This window comes from Hyperolius riggenbachi, chromosome 3 (genome assembly GCF_040937935.1).
Source record: "Hyperolius riggenbachi isolate aHypRig1 chromosome 3, aHypRig1.pri, whole genome shotgun sequence".
In the NCBI taxonomy this organism is placed as follows: Eukaryota; Metazoa; Chordata; class Amphibia; order Anura; family Hyperoliidae; genus Hyperolius; species Hyperolius riggenbachi.
In genome coordinates, this window is record NC_090648.1 from 160866661 (window position 1) to 160889356 (window position 22696).

At 43.9% G+C, this 22696-nt stretch overlaps 1 protein-coding gene across 3 annotated transcripts in view; it reads left to right on the top strand.

Moving 5' to 3' along the window:
* Nucleotides 1-22696, top strand: part of AGBL1 (AGBL carboxypeptidase 1) — an 830430-nt gene that overhangs the window by 154009 nt on the left and 653725 nt on the right. For all 3 annotated transcript variants that reach the window (XM_068275162.1, XM_068275160.1, XM_068275161.1), the window contains exons 7-8: nucleotides 9362-9570; nucleotides 20710-20881. In XM_068275162.1, coding sequence (XP_068131263.1) covers nucleotides 9362-9570; nucleotides 20710-20881 — 381 coding nt within the window. The remainder of the gene's footprint in view (nucleotides 1-9361; nucleotides 9571-20709; nucleotides 20882-22696) is intronic.

The window sequence follows — 22696 nt, forward strand, 5'->3', positions numbered from 1 at the left end:
AAAACTGACATTGATGGATAAGAGAAAAACAGGGTGTTGACAGAGGCAGAAAACATGCAAAGCCACAAGACAGGGAGAACTGGGGGATTTTTGTACTTTGACGAATTGGCCCCTAAGAGACAATTCAGAATTTTCCTTGAGGACTAATTAAAAGTATTGCAGAGGTGAAAACAAAACCACTTTTCGGTGCAGGATAAATGCTTGTTTCCCCAATTCTGGCAATTGCTGCATAAAGTTCCTGTAGGCTGAGCAGAGTGTGTTTTTTGTTAATATGACAACTTTCAGTTTCTGTTGCGTTCCATAATTTATTTCAGGATATTTTAACAGTAAAATATATGAAGATGCACATCTCATTTCCACCACACACACACAGCACCGCATGTCAGCATATGCTGTCAACCTATAAATAAATAACAACAATAAGTGATAAGATTGGAATCCTCCGCAATAACTCAGGAATTGCAAATGGGCTTCATACATTTTACATGAAATGACCTCAAATTGTCACTTTACCATCTGGTGATTTTTAGAACTTTGTAGTAGCATCATAAATTGCTAGAAAGTTTCCTTACAGAAAAGTTTACATTTGTTCAGAAGTAGTACTTTAAAGATGCAACAGATGAAAAGAGAAGCCAGTAGAAAGCATAGTATTGTCAATTAAAGTGTGACTCCGTCACTCCAGTCAGAGAAACTGAATGGCAGGCAGCCTGTTTAATGTGGCCAGGTGCAGGGGCGTAACTAGACTTAATAGGGCCTCCAGGGGCCAAAGATTAGTGGCACGTGCCCCGGATATATTCTGAGGTGCCCCGGATGTCCCCCAGGCAGTGGGCGGCAGTACTCACCTCTGGCCGCTTGGTCTCCAGATTCTGCAGACATCTTCCCTTCCGGGCTTCTCCCCCTAGTGTTTGAGAATGAATCAGATGCTAGGGGGAGAATTGCCAGCTTTAGAATTGGAGAGACTTGGAGAGTGGAAGGAGGAGATGAGTAGTTCCTTCTGCTGTGCTAATCTGCTGAGGATGCTGAACGATGCATGCTCCCTATGGAGGTTCCTCGTACCACAGCTTCCTGCATGTTGCCAAAACACACAGCATGTTCCATAGAGGAACTACAGGGCCCATCATGGCACCACACTGCACCCAGCATTTCCCATGTGTAAGTGACACTGCCTATTTATGTGATATGTTGCATTTTTTTTCTGTATTAATGGAGAGGGGAACTTCATCCAACATTTTGCTGGGCAGGCCTACTTAGACCGCTGTTAAGTTCATGTAAATTTGGCCCCACCCATGACCACACCAACATTCTGGTGCATGGGCACACCGATTTTTTAGCTGAAGTGCCCAAAAATGCCCCAGATCTCTTAGGATCCTAGCAACACCCCTGGGGCCTCCCTGCAAAAATAATAGCATGGGACCCACTTTGTCCCCGAACCCCACGTGATCGGGTGCCAGCGAATGGCAGCAGAGAGTGTTGTGCTGTGAAGCAGCCTCTGGAAGCAGGAAAAAATTACACACGCTCCTGCACACGGTTTTTGTGAGTAAATGGGGAGGTTTCTTTGTTAATTGGCTGCACTTGCGGTTGGGGAGAGGGAGGTGGAGGGGCCTCCAAAGCTTCTGGGCCCCCCTGCGATGGCAGCAGTCGCAGGGGTGATTACTACGCCCCTGGTCAGGTGGAATTCAGTCTGTTGTTACTTGGAATAGTTTTCGTTAGAACCCCTGTATGAATATCTTGTACTGTTTGACCCCGATTGCTTCTAGCTGTGGAGCACATTAGAGAAATGCAACTGTTGCAATAGCTGACATTACTTTTCAGTGTTTACATAATTCCCTTGTGAAGATACCAGAGTGTGAAAATGTGACATGGAGTGCTGTTACTGGGCAGTAGAAAACTGTGACATGTCGAGTCTGAGCGCGGTGATCTCACTCCTTGGGGGGGGTGCCTGTACAGCGCCAGTTCCGGCCACTAACAAGCACCAGGCCGGTGCAGGAGAGCAGCTGATAGGTGGTGACTTCACCGCTTGTCAGTTTCTCATGTGAAAGGGCCCTAAGAAAAGGGATACAGTATTTTTTCGATCTATTATTTTTCACCGAACAGCCCTTAGTGATCTAAGGCCAATGTGCGTTTTCATTACCTATTATCAGGGTCGGATTTCTGGCAAGGCCACATAGGCCATGGCCTAGGACACCAGAAATTTAGGGGCAGCTCAGTGAGGGGCAGTAAAGCTGTTTTATGCAGCCATCCCTATCTACAAAGACAGCTTTATCCTTTGAACTCTTTGTCCTGTACTTGTGTCGTCCCTGCAAGACCTGTAAGTTCTATCCTGCAGGTACACATCAGCCTAAGGGCTCATTTCCACTATCGCGAATTCGCATGCAAATTCGCATAGCAATACAAGTGAATGGGACTGTTTCCACTTGTCAGGATTCCTTTGCGTTTTTCTGTGCAGAAAAAATTCGCATAGCAGAGCCATCAGAATTCGCATACCACATACCGCAATGCGAATCGCATACAATGTATTTAATAGGAAATTCGCATGAGGTTTAGGTATGCGAATTTTCATGCGAATTCGCATAGAAACAATGGAAAAGCACACCAGCACTGCCATGGTTAAATTCGCATGCATCGTCATCCATGCGAATTCGCGTGCGAATTCACATAAAATTTCGCATGGACCCGCATGCGAATTTCGCATCCGCATGCGAATTTTTGCCGTGGCGATTCGCACCGCACAAGTGGAAATGCAGCCTGACTCTCATGGTGACACAATGGGTCCATCATTAATGAGATGGCAAACATAACATAAAAGTTCTTAAGGAAACATAACTAATAATCTATACGCGTATTACTGAAATAGTTATTGTCTGTGACATCCAATGATGGAAAGTAAGTAGAATTCTCATTGGGGCACACAGAGATAACAACCATACAGATGGTATAGTTGGACTTGGGTGGTAAAAAGTACAAATCCGGCCCTGCCTATTATAGAAAAGCACATGTACTTAAATGCACATGAATATGCATAGCGTCCACAAAATTTGAAAAAACGCACATTTTGCACTGACAAGTGGGTACCCTAACTGAGATATACGTACCCACTTATTCATGCAACATATCCTGATTTTGAGTGTCCATTGAGGGCTGGAACCCACAAGAGCGTTTTTTTGAGCATTTTGGCAGCGCTGCGATACGCTAGCGTTTTGCCAAAACGCTCAGCTGATGTTAATGGATGGGGCAACTTCCACAGGAGCGTTTGCGTTTCCCAGAAACGCAAACGCAGGACCTGCAGCATTTTGGGAGCGTTAGCGCTTCAATGTAAAGTATTGAAACGCTAGCAGAAACGCTCAGCAAAACCTAAACTGAGCGGTTTTGCTAGCGTTTTGCGGTTCAGCACACTGTAACAAAATTAAAAATAATTCACAGGACCAATCAGGATAAAAACGCAAAACGCAAAACGCTACGCACCCGCTGGGCAAAAAAATACAATGTTGCAAAACACGACCAAAAACGCACATGAATCCGCTTGCAAACCGCTCAGACAAAACGCTAGCGGTTGCGTTTTGCGTTTGCTGATTTCAGTGGGTTCCAAGCCTCACACTGTATCAGTTGCGTTACAGAATAATTCTGCATGTCACCTCACCGCCCATACAATTCTATGGGCCTCTTCACACCTCTGCATTGTAGGGGATTGCGTTATTCTATGAGCATGCAGGCCTTGAATTACCATATATGGTTTAACATGCACAGCGTGCATTGCAGTTCACACACACTATAATGTGTGCATTATACAATTTGCAAGGTTCACAGTGTGAATTCAGTATGATACTTTCACTTTAATGTGAATGGCTAAATAATGCAAATCTGGATAAAGACCAGAATGTATTTTTAGAACAAACAACCATGACCTCTTGTGCGTAGCTTGTAGTTAACATGTCTTTTTAATGGGAATCTCTAATAGCTAAAGACAATGTACATATGCAAAAACATATTGTGACGGATTGGAAAACAAGCACTAGATTGATATCCGCATCAATGAGCGCTTTATTAAGCAGTAATTAGTAGGAAGGGTCAGCTACCTGCTGAAAAAGCTCGATAAATCAGGGGAATGTTTATGTGCATAGGAAATTACAAGACAGACAACAAGCTGTATATGGAAAGTGAACTCAAATAAATCTCCATTCAGAGTGCTTGTTTTGCAGTGATCGCATCCAGTATATTATCTGAACTAAGGCTTAAAGAATGCATTAAAGGAAACTGAAGTGAAAAGAATATGGAGGCTGCCATATTCATTTTCTTTTAATCAGTCAGCCCTGCTGGTCTATTTGGCTGCAGTAGTGTCTGAATCACACCAGAAATAAGCATGCAGCTAATCTTGCCAGATCTAACAATGTCAGAAACACCTGATCTGCATATGCTCGTTCAGGGCTGGCTAAGGCCTCTGATCCATGGACTGTTGAACTGTGTGCTCAGCATGCAGTTACCAGGCAGCAGTGAGCAGTTGTGAGAGTTTGAGAGGCATGTCACTGCCTATCAACAGAAAAAGAGGCCTAAGGCCTCTTTTCCACAAACTGTTGACAGGCAGTGAAATGCCTCTCAAACTCTCACAACTGCTGCCTGCTAACTGCTTGTTGCTGCCTGGTAACTGCTGACTGCTGCCTGGTAACTGCTCGCTGAGCACACAGCTCAACAGTTTGTGGAAAAGAGGCCTAAAAGTATTAAGCTTTGTACTCACCTCGCAATGCAGGTAGATGGATCCAGCAGCATCTCCCTGCTGAGGAGTGCTCCCCTGATCCATCTTCCGGCCGGTATACGTAACGTCATGCGATGTTACACGACGGGCGCAAATGAGATATAAAGCGATTGCGGTACTTTGCGGGGGAGTTGTTGGGGATATTTAAGATCCGATCTGCCGCGATGGTCATTATCATGGTGTGATGCTAAGAGACGTTCGCGTGATCGTGCTCCTGTACCCACGTTGCGACTGCGAGATCACGTAAATAAACACTCATCACTCAAAAAAATTTGCTGGTGAATGGATATGTAGGTATATATGTATATATATATTAGTATATAGTATAGTATATAGATCAATTTCATATAGATTTATACATGTATCTAATCAGTGTGATATTAGGGTGTCTTCAGAAGAACCAGCCTCACATCTGTGCAGGAAAACACTGGCTGTATGAAACTCAGAATAGGCAAATTCTTCTTGCTGGGCAAAACCCATAAGTGCCCCAAATGGGGACACTTGGAAGGTCATAAATAACATGTTTTCCCCGTGATCATTGACCTGTGTTAATTCTCGTAAATCACATGACTTTCTGTAATTATGGTGACATATGATGATATACTGCGCATGAGCAAAATCCTGTATTGAGTAGGATATAAAGAAAGCAACTGTAGTAAAGAACTAGCATAATGTGTGCTCACATCTTCTGTGTCTGTGTGTTCTGTTAACCATTTTATGTCCTGGCGCCTGGAAATGAAGTAGTCTAAAGCATCTGATATCTGACATGAACGTATAAAGATACAACTCCTTTCAGCTGGTGCGTGGGGAAATTGTCTGAAAAACCGAGAGATGGGTATGGGCCTTTTGAGGCAGAGAATCAACAGGATAAAAAGGGAATGACTATGGCAGCCTACATATTCCTCTCACTTCAGGTGTTCTTTAAAGGCCTTTTCAGATGGGAGACTGAACTACACGCTTGCTGAGCAGTTCAGTCTCCCGTCTGATGCCCACCAGTGCAAATCTGGCACAATTTAAATGCAGTTGAATTGCAGCGGCTGTAACACTTTGCATATCGCGCTGACACCTCACCCCTTAAATACTAAATACTGGCACATCTAATTTATACAGGTTATGGGGCTGCTCACACATAATCAGTGCCTAAACTGCATCTAACTAGCCACAAGGCATGTATACTTCATATGTGCTGGTTTTTAAAGGGACTCACTCCAAGCACATCTCATGGGTATGACTTTAAGACTCCGACCAGTACTGCAAAGGACTTAATGATGCATACATTTCTGTAGCTTGTGCTCTCCTCTTTCATTTGATGCCTGAATTGCTGTTCTACACCAAACAGTTTTTGTTTGATTTCAACTTAAAAATCATGCCTGCCATCTTGGCTATGTTATAACTTCCGGGTCACCCCGTCTTCTTTGTTAGAGAAGTGCATCACTGAATGAAGCAGGAAGAGGAAGTTTCTTCTTCTTTCACGTCCTCATGTGCTGTACTGTATGTTTTTAATTGTTTTTATATGATCGTTCTCCATTAAATAATAATAAGCATTTATATATTGAGATATTTGTTTTATTGATTATATATATTTATTTGCTGTATGGATGGCTTTTCTTTTCTGATGTATTAGCAGGAAGAGGAAGTGACATGCATGGCCATTGCAAGAGGCTCCTTCAGAGGGGTCATAGCACGACTTTGTTGGAAGTCGTCCGGCTTAAAGGCATGCCCATGAGAGGTGCTCAGAGTCCCTTTAAAGGGATGAGGTGGCAACCCTGGATGGTGTTACCCTGCAACATGTCGAGTCTGAGCTGGGCTGCAGCCGCTCTCAGATGTGACACCATGGGAGGTGCCTTTACAATGCCGATACTGAACGCTAGCAAGCACCTGGCCAGTGTAGGAATGTAGCAGACAGGAGGTGAATTCACACAGACAGTTGCCTGTGTGAAAGGGGCCTTCAATTGATTTTGTTACACTTCCAGCCATCTGCGCTGATATGTTGTAATCAGATAAGCCAATCAAATGCTGATTTTTTTTTTTTGCTTCCATGCACATATAATGCAAATCATATGCAACTTGGAATTAGGCCACTCAGATGCACCTTCTGTCCCCATTCCAACCAAGATGAAAGAAAGTTGAACTCTCTATTAGGGCTGGAACCCACAGGAGCGCTTTTGGCAGCGTTTTGGCAGCACTGCGATACGCTAGCAGTTTGCCAAAACGCTGGGCTAATGTTAATGGATGGGGCAACTTCCACAGGAGCGTTTGCGTTTCTCAGAAACGCAAACGCAGGACATGCAGCATTTTGGGAGCGTTAGCGCTTCAATGTAAAGTATTGAACCGCTAGCGGAAACGCTCAGCAAAACCTAAACTGAGCGGTTTTGCTAGCGTTTTGCGGTTCAGCACACTGTAACAAAATGAAAAATAATTCACAGGACCAATCAGGATAAAAACGCAAAACGCAAAACGCTAGGCACCCGCTGGGGAAAAAAATACAATGTTGCAAAACACGACCAAAAACGTGCATGAATCCGCTTGCAAACCGCTCAGACAAAACGCTAGCGGTTGCGTTTTGCGTTTGCGGTTTTCAGTGGGTTCCAGGCCTTATGGCAGTTTTATACTGCAAACCAGAAAATGCAATCACACATGCAATTAAATTTTTTTTTATTATTTTTATACAATGCATTTTTTCCCCTGTGATTTTACAGTGATTAGCATTCTGCAATTTTCTCTGGATAAGAGGTATACTTACACTATTGTAAAAGGGTTCCTGCGATTTTACCCTCTTAAACTTTATAGTGTAGTAAACTCCAACCAATCATTTGTGCTGTAGACGGTGCTTTGATTGGGAATCTATTCCCTATGAGGTTTCCTGATGGTCCCTTAATTTAACCAGTTCACCACTAAGAAGTTTTTCCCCTTATGGACCAGAGCAATTTCCACATTTCAGCACTTCTCCCTTGATTCGCCAATAACTTTATCTCTACTTATCACAATAAAAGTATCTATAAATCTAGCTTTTTTGCCACCAATTAAGCTTTTTTTTGTGTTGTACAATTTGCTATGAATTTCTTTATTCTAAATGCATTTTAACAGGAATAATTAGAAAAAAAATGAAAAAAAATCATTATTTTTTAGATATCGGTCATTATAGTTCTAAAATAAAACGTGCTACTGTGTATAAAAACCACACATTTTATTTGCCCATTTGTCCCAGTGATTACAACATTTAAATTGTGTCCCTAGTACAATGTATGGCGACAATATTTTATTTGGAAAAAAAGGTGTATTTTTTTCAGTTTTGCACTAATCACTAATTACAATCCCTTACTTGCAAGAATAACAGTAATATAGCTTCATGACATACATGTGAAAAAAGCCTCCAAGGTAACTATCTATGTATTTTTATGTCATTTTTTTTATATACAAATGTTTTGTTTTGGTAACTATGGCAGAGTGGGGGAGGTAAGGGGTTCATTTTAATGGGAGATTTAGTGTCTGGTTGTGGATCTCTTACAAAGAGATTATCCGGATATCTTGACCATCTCCTGCGTCTCCTCTTGAAAGGTGTCCCGTTGTACTTTAGGGGTGTTATAAATGCTGGAGCATACCACCTGGGTTCCCGTCTACAGCCATGATTGATGTGGTCAGTCTGTAAAGCCAGATCCCACGCAGCTTTGGGGTTTCTGCTGTCAGAGAATTCCTTCCATGCACGAACAAAGATGTGGTATACATTGATTACCTGCGCAAATGCCTTACATTTGTGCTTACACACAATGCATACTTGTTTGACGGTTACTGGTACCACCAGGTTGTAGTGACAGCCATGGGGACCCTGGTGACATGCTTCTATGCAAACCTCTTTCTGGGGGCGTGGGAGAAGTCTGCCATATGCTCCAATCCATATCAGAGGACAATGGTCAAGATATGTGGCAGTGGTGTGGTCGAGGACGGTTCAGCAGTTTGCAGAATTCATGAACTATTTGAATTGCAATACAAACAATATGCAGTTCACCTCTGAGATTAGTGCCACTAATGTTTCTTTTCTCGATTTGAAACTATTGGTTGCAGACAATGAATTACAGAGCCAGGGCTCTTTTATATATAGCCCCACTATGAGCATCCTTCCAATGCCCTTTCTTTCAGGTGTAGCCCTTGCCCCCCTTAAGCAGCAGCTCTGTGGTCTTTGCTTTGCAGCATCAATCAATGCCAAGCAATGTCCGTAAATCACCATTTAACAGTTGTCAACATCAGTCAGAACCTGCTAAAAGTATCTTTCAATGCCAAGCAACTTCTACACGGCATCAGTAAAAATCTGTTGTCTCCAGTTAGTGACTGTTAAAAGTGCCTACAAGGAGATGCCATACTTTGCATGAACCTTTGGCATATGTTCTCCATGAAGAGGATTCAGTCACTCTTACATTTAATTGGAGTGGCAAATTATCCACCCTGAAAACCATGAGTTCTGACAGTACATGATCTGAATATAGGAATCTGATAATTGATTAATCTCCAACATGTCCTCTAATATAGATTCATTATATACAATATAATTGCACCTGATCTAATTCTCTGTAAAATAACATCACAATACTTACCCATTACTTTTTGCTTTCTCTTTAGAATCAAATGTAAGAAGAGCTGTAAACAGAGGTTATGTGTGCGGTTTGCTGCATTTTTACCAGGACTGGCACATCAGTGATTCTTCCCATGCCTATGTCCCGATCCGCAGAGGCCTACTGCGTTGCCTTAAACATATCACCAATGTGCGTTCTGGAAGGGAAGCCTTCATTCAAGCCAGAGGAATGGAGATCCTCTATTCTACAGCACAGGTAACTGGAAAGGGCAGTGGAGACACTACAGTGCACTCTGTTAACATGGCTCAAGGAGATGTTCTAGTTTTTTAATACATTGACCTTTTCATTGGCTGCATTTTTTACCATTTGACATCCAGACACTTCCACTCTGTATTTCCAGTTTTTTCTCCTTTTAGCTTTGTGTTTGCAGGTGTTTCGTATTTGATTTATATCATAAAGAAAAATGTCAAACTCGGGGGATTATAGAAAGGAGAATATTACAGAGATTCAGCACATACAGTACATCTCTTATTTGCAGATTGCACTGATGATATTAAATGTCTGCTTCATCACAACCAGTTTTTGAACTGTATCTTCTGATTATTTCTCTAAATAGTATTATCACCTCCTTTATTTAAGCATTTATTATATCTTTTTACAAGGTTTTCAAATCCTTTGATATAGTAGCATCACCCTTCTCACCTATGGGTTGGAGGAATGGGAGGGCTTAATGTTAGTGTGAGTGTGTGTATGTGTGCTAGTTTCACAAACACCAGTGCATTAGTTGCACAGTTTACAAAATGTACAAAGAAACAACACATTAACCTCAACAAATTACTGCTAATTAGATGTCAGAATTGTATTTACTGGGAGCAAACCTACTGTTTGTCCCAAGCCAAAAACAGCAGAAAACACACACAAGTCTACTTTGTTCACAGCACAAAAACCCAATACCTTTTTTTTGTCAGTCTATCACAGCTTTGTGTTTCTAGAGAAGAACAACTTTTAGACTAAGGTGATCACCCTTTTATTTCATCTAAGCACCTCTCTCAAAGCGAACTCCAAATCCTGATAGAACTGCTTTCTCAGCTGAGCACCTGTCTCAGGCAGAACGTTTGCTATAATGGCAGTGCAGAGGAGATAAACCTGGAACATATATAACTTGTAGTAATAGACCTTGTATTAAATGGTAGTGCAGATTACAGAGACTTTCATTATTACTATTCATTAATGCAAACACAATTTTCTCACAATTAGTGCTTGTCAGCTAATTCTGACAGGGTCTAGCAAGTTCAGCAAGTGATACTCAGCTAAGCCCTATAGCAATATAGTAAAAATAAATGTGTTGTACCAATTAATCTAATATTGACTAGGCCCCTCTATGATTACCAAATTGCTACTGGCTCAGATCCATTAATGCTGACTTGAAACTGCACATTAAAGCGAAACTATGCTTGGAGATTAATAAAGCTGCCATTGCTAACCTCATTCTAGAATACTAATAGCCTTGCTGTCATGCTGATCTTCTGGCTTCAGTAGTTTCTTAATCATACACCTGCCACAAGAATACAATGCAGGTCTTTTAGCAGTTTCGGTAGAGTGGAGTCACTTCATATTTATATGCATATTAATTTTTGGTAGCTCAAAAAGAATTTAAACCAAAGGATCTGCAATTCATGACATCAAGGTGACCAACATTCAAATATCTCTGCACTCAGAATGCTACACAAACACAATGCAACTCCAATATACCAAACACTGTGTTCATTACTTAGTTGTGCTGCATGTGTATGATGGTTGTACTCGATTTATGCAAACATGGCTCATCCAAAGTAAAACTTCTCATACACATGAGCCCTTGGACATTTTTCAACAACGGCAGCTTTTATAATTTTTCAGAATAGGTCGACTTTAACTTGATGTCTTTGCTAAGCTAATTGTAGTTATGAGAATTTGAAACATGACTTTGTTTTCTTTAGAGAGGAGAAATCACTGAAAGAGTATATGAAGTAACAAAATGAGATAAACATCTGTACAGTTTATATAGTCCCAATCCTATCTAGATCTAGGGTGTGATGCATTTTACACACAATGGCCCATATGCAATCCACTTTTTCTCCTGAGTTATCATCAAGGAGATCATTTTCATCTTCTGTTTAAAATAACGTTTAAGCATTTTATGACTGAAAAAGTACCTAAAAGTTGGTGGAAAAGTGAAATCAAAATTATTTTGAGTTTTTTCATGCTTGCTGGTGGTTGAAAAGGCATTTCATTGACAATTTTAAAAATATCACGTAGGAGAAGACTAAGTAGAAAAATTAAATTGCATATTGGTCAGTGGACCAAATGCAGTTCACTTTTTCTCCTTTATTTTCTCCTAGGAGATACTTTTTCTGTTTTTGATTTAAAATAACTTTTTAGCACTTTGCAATGGAAAAAGCACCAGAATGTAGGTGAAAAAGTCCTATCAAAATTATTTCGAGTATTTGTTTTCTTGCTGGTCGTTTAAAAGGCATTTTAATATTTTAATTACAAGTTGTGAAAATATCACATAGGAGAATATTAAGGTAAAAGAAGTGATATACATATGGGATAGTGCAGTGGTTCCCAACCTTTTCCGGCCCAGGGAACAATGTCTGACAAAATTTTTCTCCGGGGAACGGCGGGGGGGGGGGGGGGGTGATTCGGCCCCCGGTTGTTTGCGCGACCTAGTGGACAGTGCCGTGCACAGCAGGCTATGGGGGGGGGGGGGGCTGGGGTGCGGCTGCATAGCTAGCATAGTTGCCCCAGTGTAGGGAGTTTAGTTGCCTCAGTGTAGCTAGTATAGTGCCCCCGTATAGTGCCCCAGTATAGCCAGTATAGTGCCCCATTATAGCCAGAATAGTGCCCCAGTATAGCTAGTATAGTGCCCCAGTATAGCCAGTATAGTGCCCCAGTATAGCCAGTATAGTGCCCCAGTATAGCCAGTATAGTGCCCCAGTATAGCCAGTATAGTGCCCCAGTATAGCCCCCCAGTATAGCTAGTATAGTGCCCCAGTATAGTGCCCCAGTATAGTGCCCCAGTATAGCCCCCCAGTATAGCTAGTATAGTGCCCCAGTATAGCCAGTATAGTGCCCCAGTATAGTGCCCCAGTATAGCCAGTATAGTGCCCCAGTATAGCCAGTATAGTGCCCCAGTATAGCTAGTATAGTGCCCCAGTATAGCAGTATAGCCAGTATAGTGCCCCAGTATAGTGCTCCAGTATAGTCCCCCAGTATAGCTAGTATAGTGCCCCAGTATAGTGCCCCAGTATAGCCCCCCAGTATAGCTAGTATAGTGCCCCAGTATAGCCAGTATAGTACCCCAGTATAGTGCCCCAGTATAGCCAGTATAGTGCCCCAGTATAGCCAGTATAGTGCCCCAGTATAGCCAGTATAGTGCCCCAGTATAGTGCCCCAGTATAGCCCCCCAGTATAGCTAGTATAGTGCCCCAGTATAGCTAGTATAGTGCCCCAGTATAGTGCCCCAGTATAGCCAGAATAGTGCCCCAGTATAGTGCCCCAGAATAGCTAGTATAGTGCCCCAGAATAGTGCCCCAGTATACCCAGTATAGTGCCCCAGTATAGCCAGTATAGTGCCCCAGTATAGCCAGTTTAGTGCCCCAGGATAGCCAGTATAGTGCCCCCCGCCCGTCCACGCCGCTGTTATTACCTTAACAGCTGCCGCTCTCCCCTCTCCGGCGCGTGTATATTCAAGCAGCGTATCTCCGGCTGCTCTGTGTGATGCAGAAGGAAGCAGGGCAGCGGCTTCCTGTAACGGCGATATGTATCGCCGTTACTATGGTAACCGAGCCCTGCCTCCTGCGCATCACATACAGAGCAGCCGGGAGATACGCTGCTAGAATAAATACATGCGCTGGAGAGGGGAGAGCGGCCGCTGCTAAGGTAATAACAGCGGCGGCCGCGGGGACGGGCGAGAGGGGGATAAGAGGACGGCACACCAGGCAACGTTCCGTGGCACACTACACTGGTTGAAAAACGCTGGGCTAGTGGCCCATATGCAAATCACCTTTTCTCCTGAGTTTTCTCCTACGTGATATTTTTACACCTTGTCATAAAATGCCTTTTAAGCCACCAGCAAGCAAGAAATTACTCAAAATAAATTTGATAGCATTTTTTCACAAGCTGTTGGTTTTTTTTTTAATTGTAAAATGCTGAAAAGTTAGTTCAAAGAGACAATTAACATTTTCTCCTAGAAGATAAACTCAGGTGAAAGAGTTAATTGCATACAGGCCAGTAAAGGTTAAAAATACAGGACTTCTAAATGGCAGTTTCTCTGCAGTCTGACTTCAGCGGACCTGGGGGCATAGTTTTCACTAATAACTAATTAGGGTTGTAAAACTTTTTGTAGCTCAGAAAAACACATTCACGTGCAGGGATGAGGGGACAAGTTGAACAGTTCACAATGTTGGCCATATGCAATTCACCTTTTTTCCTAAGTTATATTTTCATACCTTATCAAAAAATGCATTTTATTCCCCCAGCAAGCAAGAAATTACTCTGAATAATTTTGACTGTATTTTTTCCCACTTGTTGGTTCTTAACATTTCCAGAGTGCTGAAAGGAGATTTTAAACAGAAGATGAAAAATTATCTCCTTGGAGAAAACTTAGGAGAAAAAGTGAATTGCGTATGGCCCCAAGTCTGGCTTGGAACCCACTAGAAAGCGCAAAGTGCTCAATCTTTAGCGATTTGTGATACCGTTTTGCAAGCGATTTGGGGAGCAGTTTTCCTGCTCCTATACAATTCATTAGAATGGAAACGCTCCCAAAATGCTGCATGTCCTGTGATTGCGATTTGCTTAATTTCAATCACTCTAGTGGAATCATTCCCATCCATTTACATTGGCAGAGCGTTTAGGGAAATCGCTAGCGATTCAAAGCGCCCACTAAACTCTCAAAAAACACTCTAGTGGGTTCCAGGCCTCAGGATGTGAGATGATCAACAGTTTAAAAGCTTGAATCCGTGACAGGTAAATGTTTAAGGATAGATTTTAACATAAAAAAGTCTGTGATTGTCCAGAAAAGTCCTATTTAGAAGTAGGATTATAGATGCATTCATCTCATCAGTTTTTCATCTATTTAGAAATAGGACTATAGATACATTCATCTCATCAGGATCTCATCTATTTAGAAGTAGGACTATTGATACAATCATTTATCTCATAAATGTATTTTCACTTGAGATTTGCTTTACATTTAATGAAATGCTTATCATCACTGTCTTATCCTTAGATTATCACTTAACCCTCCTGGCGGTATAAAAAAATACGCCAGGAGGCAGCGCGGCAGTTTTTAAAAAAAAAAAAAATTTCTATATCATGTAGCGAGCCCAGGGCTCGCTACATGATAGCCGCTGCTCAGCGGCATCCCCCCGCCCTCTTCGATCACCTTCGGCGATCTCCGATCAGGAAATCCCGTTCAAAGAACGGGATTTCCTGGAGGGCTTCCCCCGTCACCATGGCGACGGGCGGGATGATGTCACCGACGTCGGGTCGTCATTGGGAGTCCCGGGCCACCCCTGATTGGCCAGGCAGCGCACGGGGTCTGGGGGGGGGGCGCACGCCGCACCGTATAGCGGCGATCGGGCGCGCGGCGGCGGCGATCGGGGTGCTGGTGCAGCTAGCAAAGTGCTAGCTGCGTCCAGCAAAAAAAAAATTAAACAAATCGGCCCAGCAGGGCCTGAGCGGCACCCTCCGGCGGCTTACCCCGAACTACGTTCGGGGTTACCGCCAAGAAGGTTAAAGAGGAACTCCAGTGAAAAAAATGTAATAAAAAACTGCTTAATTTTTACAATACTCCTGTATAAATCAGTTAGTCAGTGTTTGCTCATTGCAAAATCTTTCCCATCCCTTATTTACAGTCTGACATTTATAACATGGTGACATTTTTACTGCTAGCAGGTGATGTAACTGGAAGGAAATGCTGCTTGCATTTTTGGAAGCTGTTATTTCCCACAATGCAACAAGGCTCCCACAGTGTGATGTTAGGACCTCAGGGCTGTGAGGTGCAGACATTACACTGTGGGAGGGGTTTCACCACAAAATCAGCCATACAGAGCCTCCTGATGATCCATTTGAGAAAAGGCATAGATTTCTCATGGGAAAGGAGTAACAGCTACTGATTGGGATGAAGTTCAATTTTTGGTTACGATTGCTCTTTAAGTTTATCCTACATTTGGCATGTGACAGTCATACGTGACTAGGGGTATGACAGGGACTGAACTGGAGGAATGACAGTGTTGTCTTAACCCTCCTGGCGGTTTGTCAAAATCCGCCAGGGGGCAGCAAATACGTTTTAAAAAAAAAAAAAGAACGGGATCTCCTGGAGGGCTTCCCCCGTTGCCCCGTCACCGACGTCATCGACATCGTGACGTCAAAGGGGACTCCGATCCACCCCACGGATTGGCCAGGCAGCGCACGGGGTCTAGGGGGGGGGGGGGCGGCTGCGGCGACGCGTATAGCGGCGGATCGGCGGGTAGCGGCGGCGATCGGGCACTGCACGCAGCTAGCAAAGTGCTAGCTGCGTGCAGCAAAAAAAAAATTATGCAAATCGGCCCAGCGGGGCCTGAGCGGTGCCTCCCGGCGGCATAGCCCGTGCTCAGCACGGGCTTACCGCCAGGGAGGTTAAAATGCTTAGGCCCGGTTCACATTAGCGGTGGCCGTCCGGAATCGCCGTGCCGGAGCCGGACCGCTTTCAGAACGGACGGAACGGACGCACGGCATGGCAATGAAAGCCTATGCGTCCGTTCACATGCGTCCGCTCTGCCGGACCGGAGCCGGACCGGTTCCGGGCCGGATCCGGACTCCGGCGTCCGTTCCAACATGCGCTATTTTTTGGTCCGGCTCCTCCGGCAGCCGTATCCGGAGCGGAGCCGGACTGCACCATCCGGCCAATACAAAGCAATGAGAGCCGGAGAGCGCACAACACACTGGCTACAAAAACCGGACGTTCTACCCCACTTCCTATGCATTTTGGATGGGGACCACATGGGCCCAGCGAAGAGTGGGGCAGCAGCGATTTCATGCTGGAGCTCTTTTTGCCAGCAACATGTCTGATATGTCTGAAGGAGGCGAACAACAGAGAGAATTCCCAGGTTTACGAGTAAAAAATGCCTGGATCCATGGTCCCAACTGCAGTCTCTGTATCCACGGATGGTCTCCACACGTCCACCTGTCTCCAACAATGACCCCAGACCCCTCTGCTGACCTCCCAGACCCCAGGTAATAAAAGGATGTTATCTCCTTAAGAAACCTTATCCGGACCGCAACCGTGTTCACACCGCACGGAAACCGGATGCAAACGGACCGGATCCGGACCGGATCCGGATAGGAACCGTACGGATCAGGTCCGGTCCGGATACGGTGCGGTCCGGACATCCGGTGCGGTTTTTACTAAACCGCAAGTGTGAACGGGGCCTTATCTTTCTTATCTCAAAAATGGTCTAATGCTGGGAATATACAATGAGATTTTTCAGTTGATTTACTGTCCGATCTTATTTTCAATCAATTTTCTTAATAATTTCTATTCGCTTCTATAAGAAATCGATCAGAAAAACGATCGAAAATAAAATTGGACGTGTCGGAAATTATCTATCGAGCCATCTATCTGCTGAAAACTGTATGGTGTATTCCCAGCATAAGTTATACATTTACAACCGAAGGCATTGTCACTAGTAGAAGGGACAGGTTGCTCCTGCACATGAGTGTCCCTGTATCCACAAGGAAAATGTCCCAACATTTTTCATTGTTCTGGAGAGAGCTTTTGGCTGCTGAACCTGTTGCTAGTTAGATATGCTGGAGATGTGAAGGTCACAACGATTTTACTATCAGTACTAAAATATAAGAGGCACCACGTTCATTTTTGCCCAAGGCTCATTTCACCTTAACCCTCCTGGCGGTAAACAGTTTCAGAGGCTGCGTCCGCGGGAGGGATTTAATTCAAGTTGTTTTAGCCTTTGTAGCTAGCACTAGGCTAGCTACCGTTGTCCCCCAAATCTCCCTGCACCCTTATGATCCACCCGATCACTGCCGCTATACGTTACCTAGCCGCGATCCTGCGAGAGCTGCAGCCTCCCCAATGACCTTTAGTCGTCGCTATGGCGACGATCGGACATGACGTCATGACATTATGCGCAATTCCGACCCTCCCCATAGCAAAGCCTGGAGCCGATTGGAGAGGCTGCGCCATCACCGGGGGGGGGGGTTTACGTATAACGGCGGCGATCATAAAAAAGTGGAGGGACTTGGGGGACAATGGTAGCTAGCCAAGTGCTGGGTACTAAGTTTACAACAATTTTTATTCAAAAAATTCCTCATGGGGCAGAGAAATTCTCTGCGGTGGCTACCCTGTGTGTAGGTCGGGGTTACCGCCAAGAAGGTTAAATTATTTTCTTTCATTTTTTTCCCTTCATTATGAAGACACAAGACTGCACTAGCCTAAGCTTAGTGAGCCTAGAGAGATCATCAAAGAATAAAGATATGTTTTGTCTGTGTGTTTTTACTACCCGTTGCTGCACAGGGTGGCATGGGGAGAGTTTGTCTGATATTTAGTTGGGCTGATTTGGGACATAATGAGCATCGCTGATGAGAATTGGGGCATTAAGGTTGCTTGTAATTTTAGTAGAGCAGCACCAGCTTCTCTGCAAAAGCAGCACATCATTTCATAAATATACACAATTATTCAAAGTGCTTCTGTCATTATGGAACTGCCAAAGCTGCCATGTAGCCTTCCAAAATTGCTACCTGCTTGACTGCTGAAGAGCTTCTGGCTGTAATAGTTTCTAAATCACTCACCTAGGCCAAGTATGTAGATACGGTATTCTGACTTTCCCAATCTGTTTACTTGTACCAGGGGTGTGATAATAAAACATTATAGCAAAATCATCAGCATTACAGCCAAGAAACTAGCATTTTTATGAAGTCAAAATAACAATTTCCAGAGCTCGTCATGTTCGCTGAACTAAAAAAAATGTTCTTTTCCTCTGTCTGTGTCCTTCCACTTTATCTCGTTTGTGTTTCTGGTCTGCTTGTATTTTACTGTAAGCTGTAACCTGTCGCTTGCTTTGTCTAAACCTTTTTCACTTCGGTGTCACAATTAATCATTAGCTCCCAGTTGTTGGAAAGGCAGTCCTCCTTTGGGAACCAAAACCTTCCGTTCCTCTTCTCTTTTCTGCTGTTTTTGCGTAATGTAGAGATCTGTGTAAATAATACATATAAAATTGTATTATGATGCCCTTATAGTACTTACATTTTCTACAGCATTCTATAGACGACATAGTCATGTCATTACCCTTCCTTACAGGAGCTCACAATCGAATCCCTACCAGGGAATATGTTAGCACTTTATAAATAAAAGATAAGAATATCATAGCCCTATGTCCCTATCCATGTCATATTTCCTTTGTCTAAGACCAATTAAGGGAGAAACTAATTCATTCATCAATATGTGTTTTAGATGTGGGGGGAAGTGGGAGTGTAAGGCAAATGGGTAGAATACACAGACAGCATGCAGATAATGGGTGACGCGGTTAAACATACCCAGCAGCCTTCTTCTTTAACTCGTCCCATGGCGTGTCCCACGCTACGTTCCAAGCCGCGTCACGTGACTACTACACTTCCTCTTTCAACCTGGAGGGACGCGCCGTGGGATGGGTTAAAGAAGACGGCTGTTAACCTCCCCCCCTTGCACACACCCACTCAGCTGCACTAATTAGGAAGAAGAAATTTGAATGAAACTCATTCATATTTCATCTGGAGCTCATCCCTAGCGGTAGCTTACCTCAATAAAGACAACTTCAGATTGAGAAGCACTCCCTGCTCGGCTATTTTTTAGTGGCACTATTTCACTATTTGGCCTGAGGCAGTGGGCTCAGACACACAAGACACATTGTCAGGGCATAATAAATTTAATTTCTATATGAAGTTTTCTCCTTCTTCCACTTTTAGATGTTTTTAATCTAATTTTATATACCTCTGGGCTCCTTTTTACCTCCCCCCTCGTCCTTGCTAAATAGTTGCTTGCCAATTGCCTTTGCTTATTGAGCAACACCAGCTGTTAAATTAAGATATCAAGAGTGAACAGTGTTCAGTAACTCAGTCCCCTCACAAGTCAGTCAAGCTTTGCGAGAAAAAGCCCCCCCCCCCCCACCCAGTGGCGTAGCTAAGGAGCTATGGGCCCCGATGCAAGGTTTACATTGGGCCCCCCCAAGCACTATATACATAACAATTGATATGGCGCACCAAAACCTGCCAAAGAAAACCACAGTGTCAGAAGTGCAAGAAGGGGATGGGGAACAGTTTGTTAATGATTACTACTAATAAAAGCATCTATAGAAGTGATTATTACCAGCACAGGACCAATAGAGAGCTAATTCTGTGGTCGAGAGTGGGCCCCACGGGGCCCCTCTGGCCCAGGGGCCCCGATGCGGTCGCTACCTCTGCACCCACTATTGCTACGCCACTGCCCCCACCCCCCAACCATTGTATTACAGTGAAGCAAGGAGCAGTGCCCGACAATGGATAAACATGACTGCCCTCGTGTAGACACAACTTTAAGGCTTCTTGCACACCAAGACGTTGCATTAGGTGGCACGTTAAGGTCGCATAACGTGCACCTAACACAACGTATGGTGCTGCAAGAGCCGACGGTAGAGTGAGCCGCGTTAGGCGGCTCGAGTCCTATAATGTCTCCCAGAGTGGCGCTGATTGGCCAGCAGGACCACGTGATGCGGAGCGAGACACTCCGCATCACGTGGTCCCGCCGGCCAATCAGCGCCCGCCAGTGCAGTGAATATTAAGTAGCCATGTGCGCGGCTACTGTAGCTGGCTCTCCCCGCCTCCTCTCCGCCCCCCACTGCGCATGTGCAAACAGTCTAACGCGGCTATAGCCGCTCCGACGCCGTAGCATGCTGCACTTTGCACAGAACGTGCAGCGTTACATGTAACGCAACGTGGGCTGTGTGAACAGCCCACTTGTGTTACATTGCTGTGCGTTGGGGGAGCGTTACAGGTGCACTAACGTGTGCCTGTAACGTCTTGGTGTGTAAGCAGCCTAAAGGAAGTTTAACTATAATCATTGAAAACATTATCCATTTTCTATTTAATGTCAAGAACCAAAGTCCTGCAATGAAACCTGGTACCATGTCCATATTTCATTTATTAAGAGCCGGAGGACAGACAACAAACAGTAATTCAGTATTTGCTTTAGAAACTTGTGTGATGAATATCTCTTCCAAGTCAGTGTAGAATGTGGGTCATAAACAGCTAGAGGGATTCAGTTCATGACACAATATTTTATGTGTTATTGATTTCCTTATTCATATTTAACACTGCTGTATTTTATCTCTCTCTTTCTAGGAATGTCTGCAGTTGAAAAACCTGGACTCTCTAGTTAGTGCTGCAATCCAGGTTTTAAGAAAGTGCTGTCCAAAGTGTACATTGCCACTCTCCTGCATCAACAGCTCCTATGTCTACTCTGTGCCTGGAAAAAAACAGCCCTCCACCACAACACAAATATACTCCCAAGAAGGTAATAATAGAAAAAAGAAAGCTTTAACAATCTAGAGGTAAAGGCCACATTCACAATGGTGCATTGTGGTGTGGTGTAACAGCTGCTTTGTAATGCGGTTTACCACACAGCAATGCACCTCCTACGTGACATTCAGAGTGGGGCAGGAGCGTTACGGTATAACTAGTTGTGACATTGTAACTCACTGCATGCAGTGTATTACTGCTAAACGCTTGCATTAACAGTAACGGTGAAGCATGCTTTTCATTGACTGTATGCTTCACTATACCTTTTAACCATTTAACGGCAAACTAACGTATTAAAACGTCATGCTTTTTCCTGTTAATGGCAACATGACGTTTTAATACGTCGCGTGTTCTCGCCGCCGCTCCGCATGTGTGCACGCCGCTACCGCCGCCGTTTCCGTCGGGTTCCCGTGCTGGGTGATTGGGGAAGAGGACCGAGCGGTCCTCTACCCAATCGCACTGCCTGGAGTGAATGGACGTGACCGCGAACAGCGGCCACCTCCTTTCACAAAAACAGGAAACTGTAACAGTTGAATAAAGTGTAAAAAAAAAAAAAGTGATCACTTCCTATACGGGAGACTGTTCACTAGCGCCATCTTGTGGCCAAAAAGTATATTACAGATACAAAGTACATACATATACAAGTACATACACACTATTAATAAAATTAATAAAATTACACTTCCTACCCTCCCCCCCCCCCCCCAAAAAAAAAACACTTGTAAAAAAAAATCAGCTTAAAATAAATAAATAGTTGCCTAAGGGACTCAGCTTTTTTAATCTTTATTTTATGGGGGGAAATTAATTTTAATTTATTATATAGGGGCTTGTAATTATGGCCAGAAGAAAAAAAAAACAGAACAGAAAAATAACACCTATATTTCAAAATAATATATTGTATATTGTCGCCATACATTGGGATAGGGACATCATTTAAACGGTTTAATAATCGGGACAACTGTGCAAATAAAATATGTTTGTTTTATCCAAAGGAGAATTTTAAATGTATAATGGCTGAAAACTGAGAAATAATGATTTTTTTTTTGTTTTTTCCCATTAAAACGCATTTATAATAAAAAAATTCTTAGCAAAATGTACTACCCACAGAAAGCCTAATTGGTGGTGAAAAAAAAAACAGGTATAGATCATTTTCTTGTGATAAGTAGTAATAAAGTTATTAGGGAATAAAAGGGAGGAGCACTGACAAGTGAAAATTGCTCTGGTCCGTTAGAGTTAAAACCCCTGGGGGTGAACTGGTTAACCACTTAACGACCGCCTAACGCCCATAGGCGTCGGCAGGTCTTAAGTGGTTTACTATGGAAACGGCCGCTCGATCGAGCGGTCTTTCCATGTCAGTTCACGGAGGGTGTCTCCGTGAACAGCCAGAGAGCCGCCGATCGCGGCTCGCCGGCAAATTGTAAACACACGGGGAAGAAATCCCCGCTGTTTACATCGCACGCCGCTGCTGTGTGATTGGCCAGGGATCACCGGCATATGATAGGCTGAGGCCTATCCTACAATGCGCAGGACGGATATCCGTCCTGCGCAGCCCATGGAGGGAGAGGGAGGGACGGGAAGGAAGAGAGCGCCGAAAACGCTGCGGAGAGGGGATTTGAAGAGCCCCCCCTGCAAAGCGCAGCAAGCCGGCGGCGATCAGACCCCCCCCTAGCAGGACATCCCCCTAGTGGGGAAAAAAGGGGGTAAGGGGGTAAGATCGCCCTGGCATAATCCTGATCTGTGCTGCGGGCTGGAGAGTCCACGCAGCACAGATCAGGCAAAACACCCCTGGTCCTTAAGTGGAGTGCAGTAC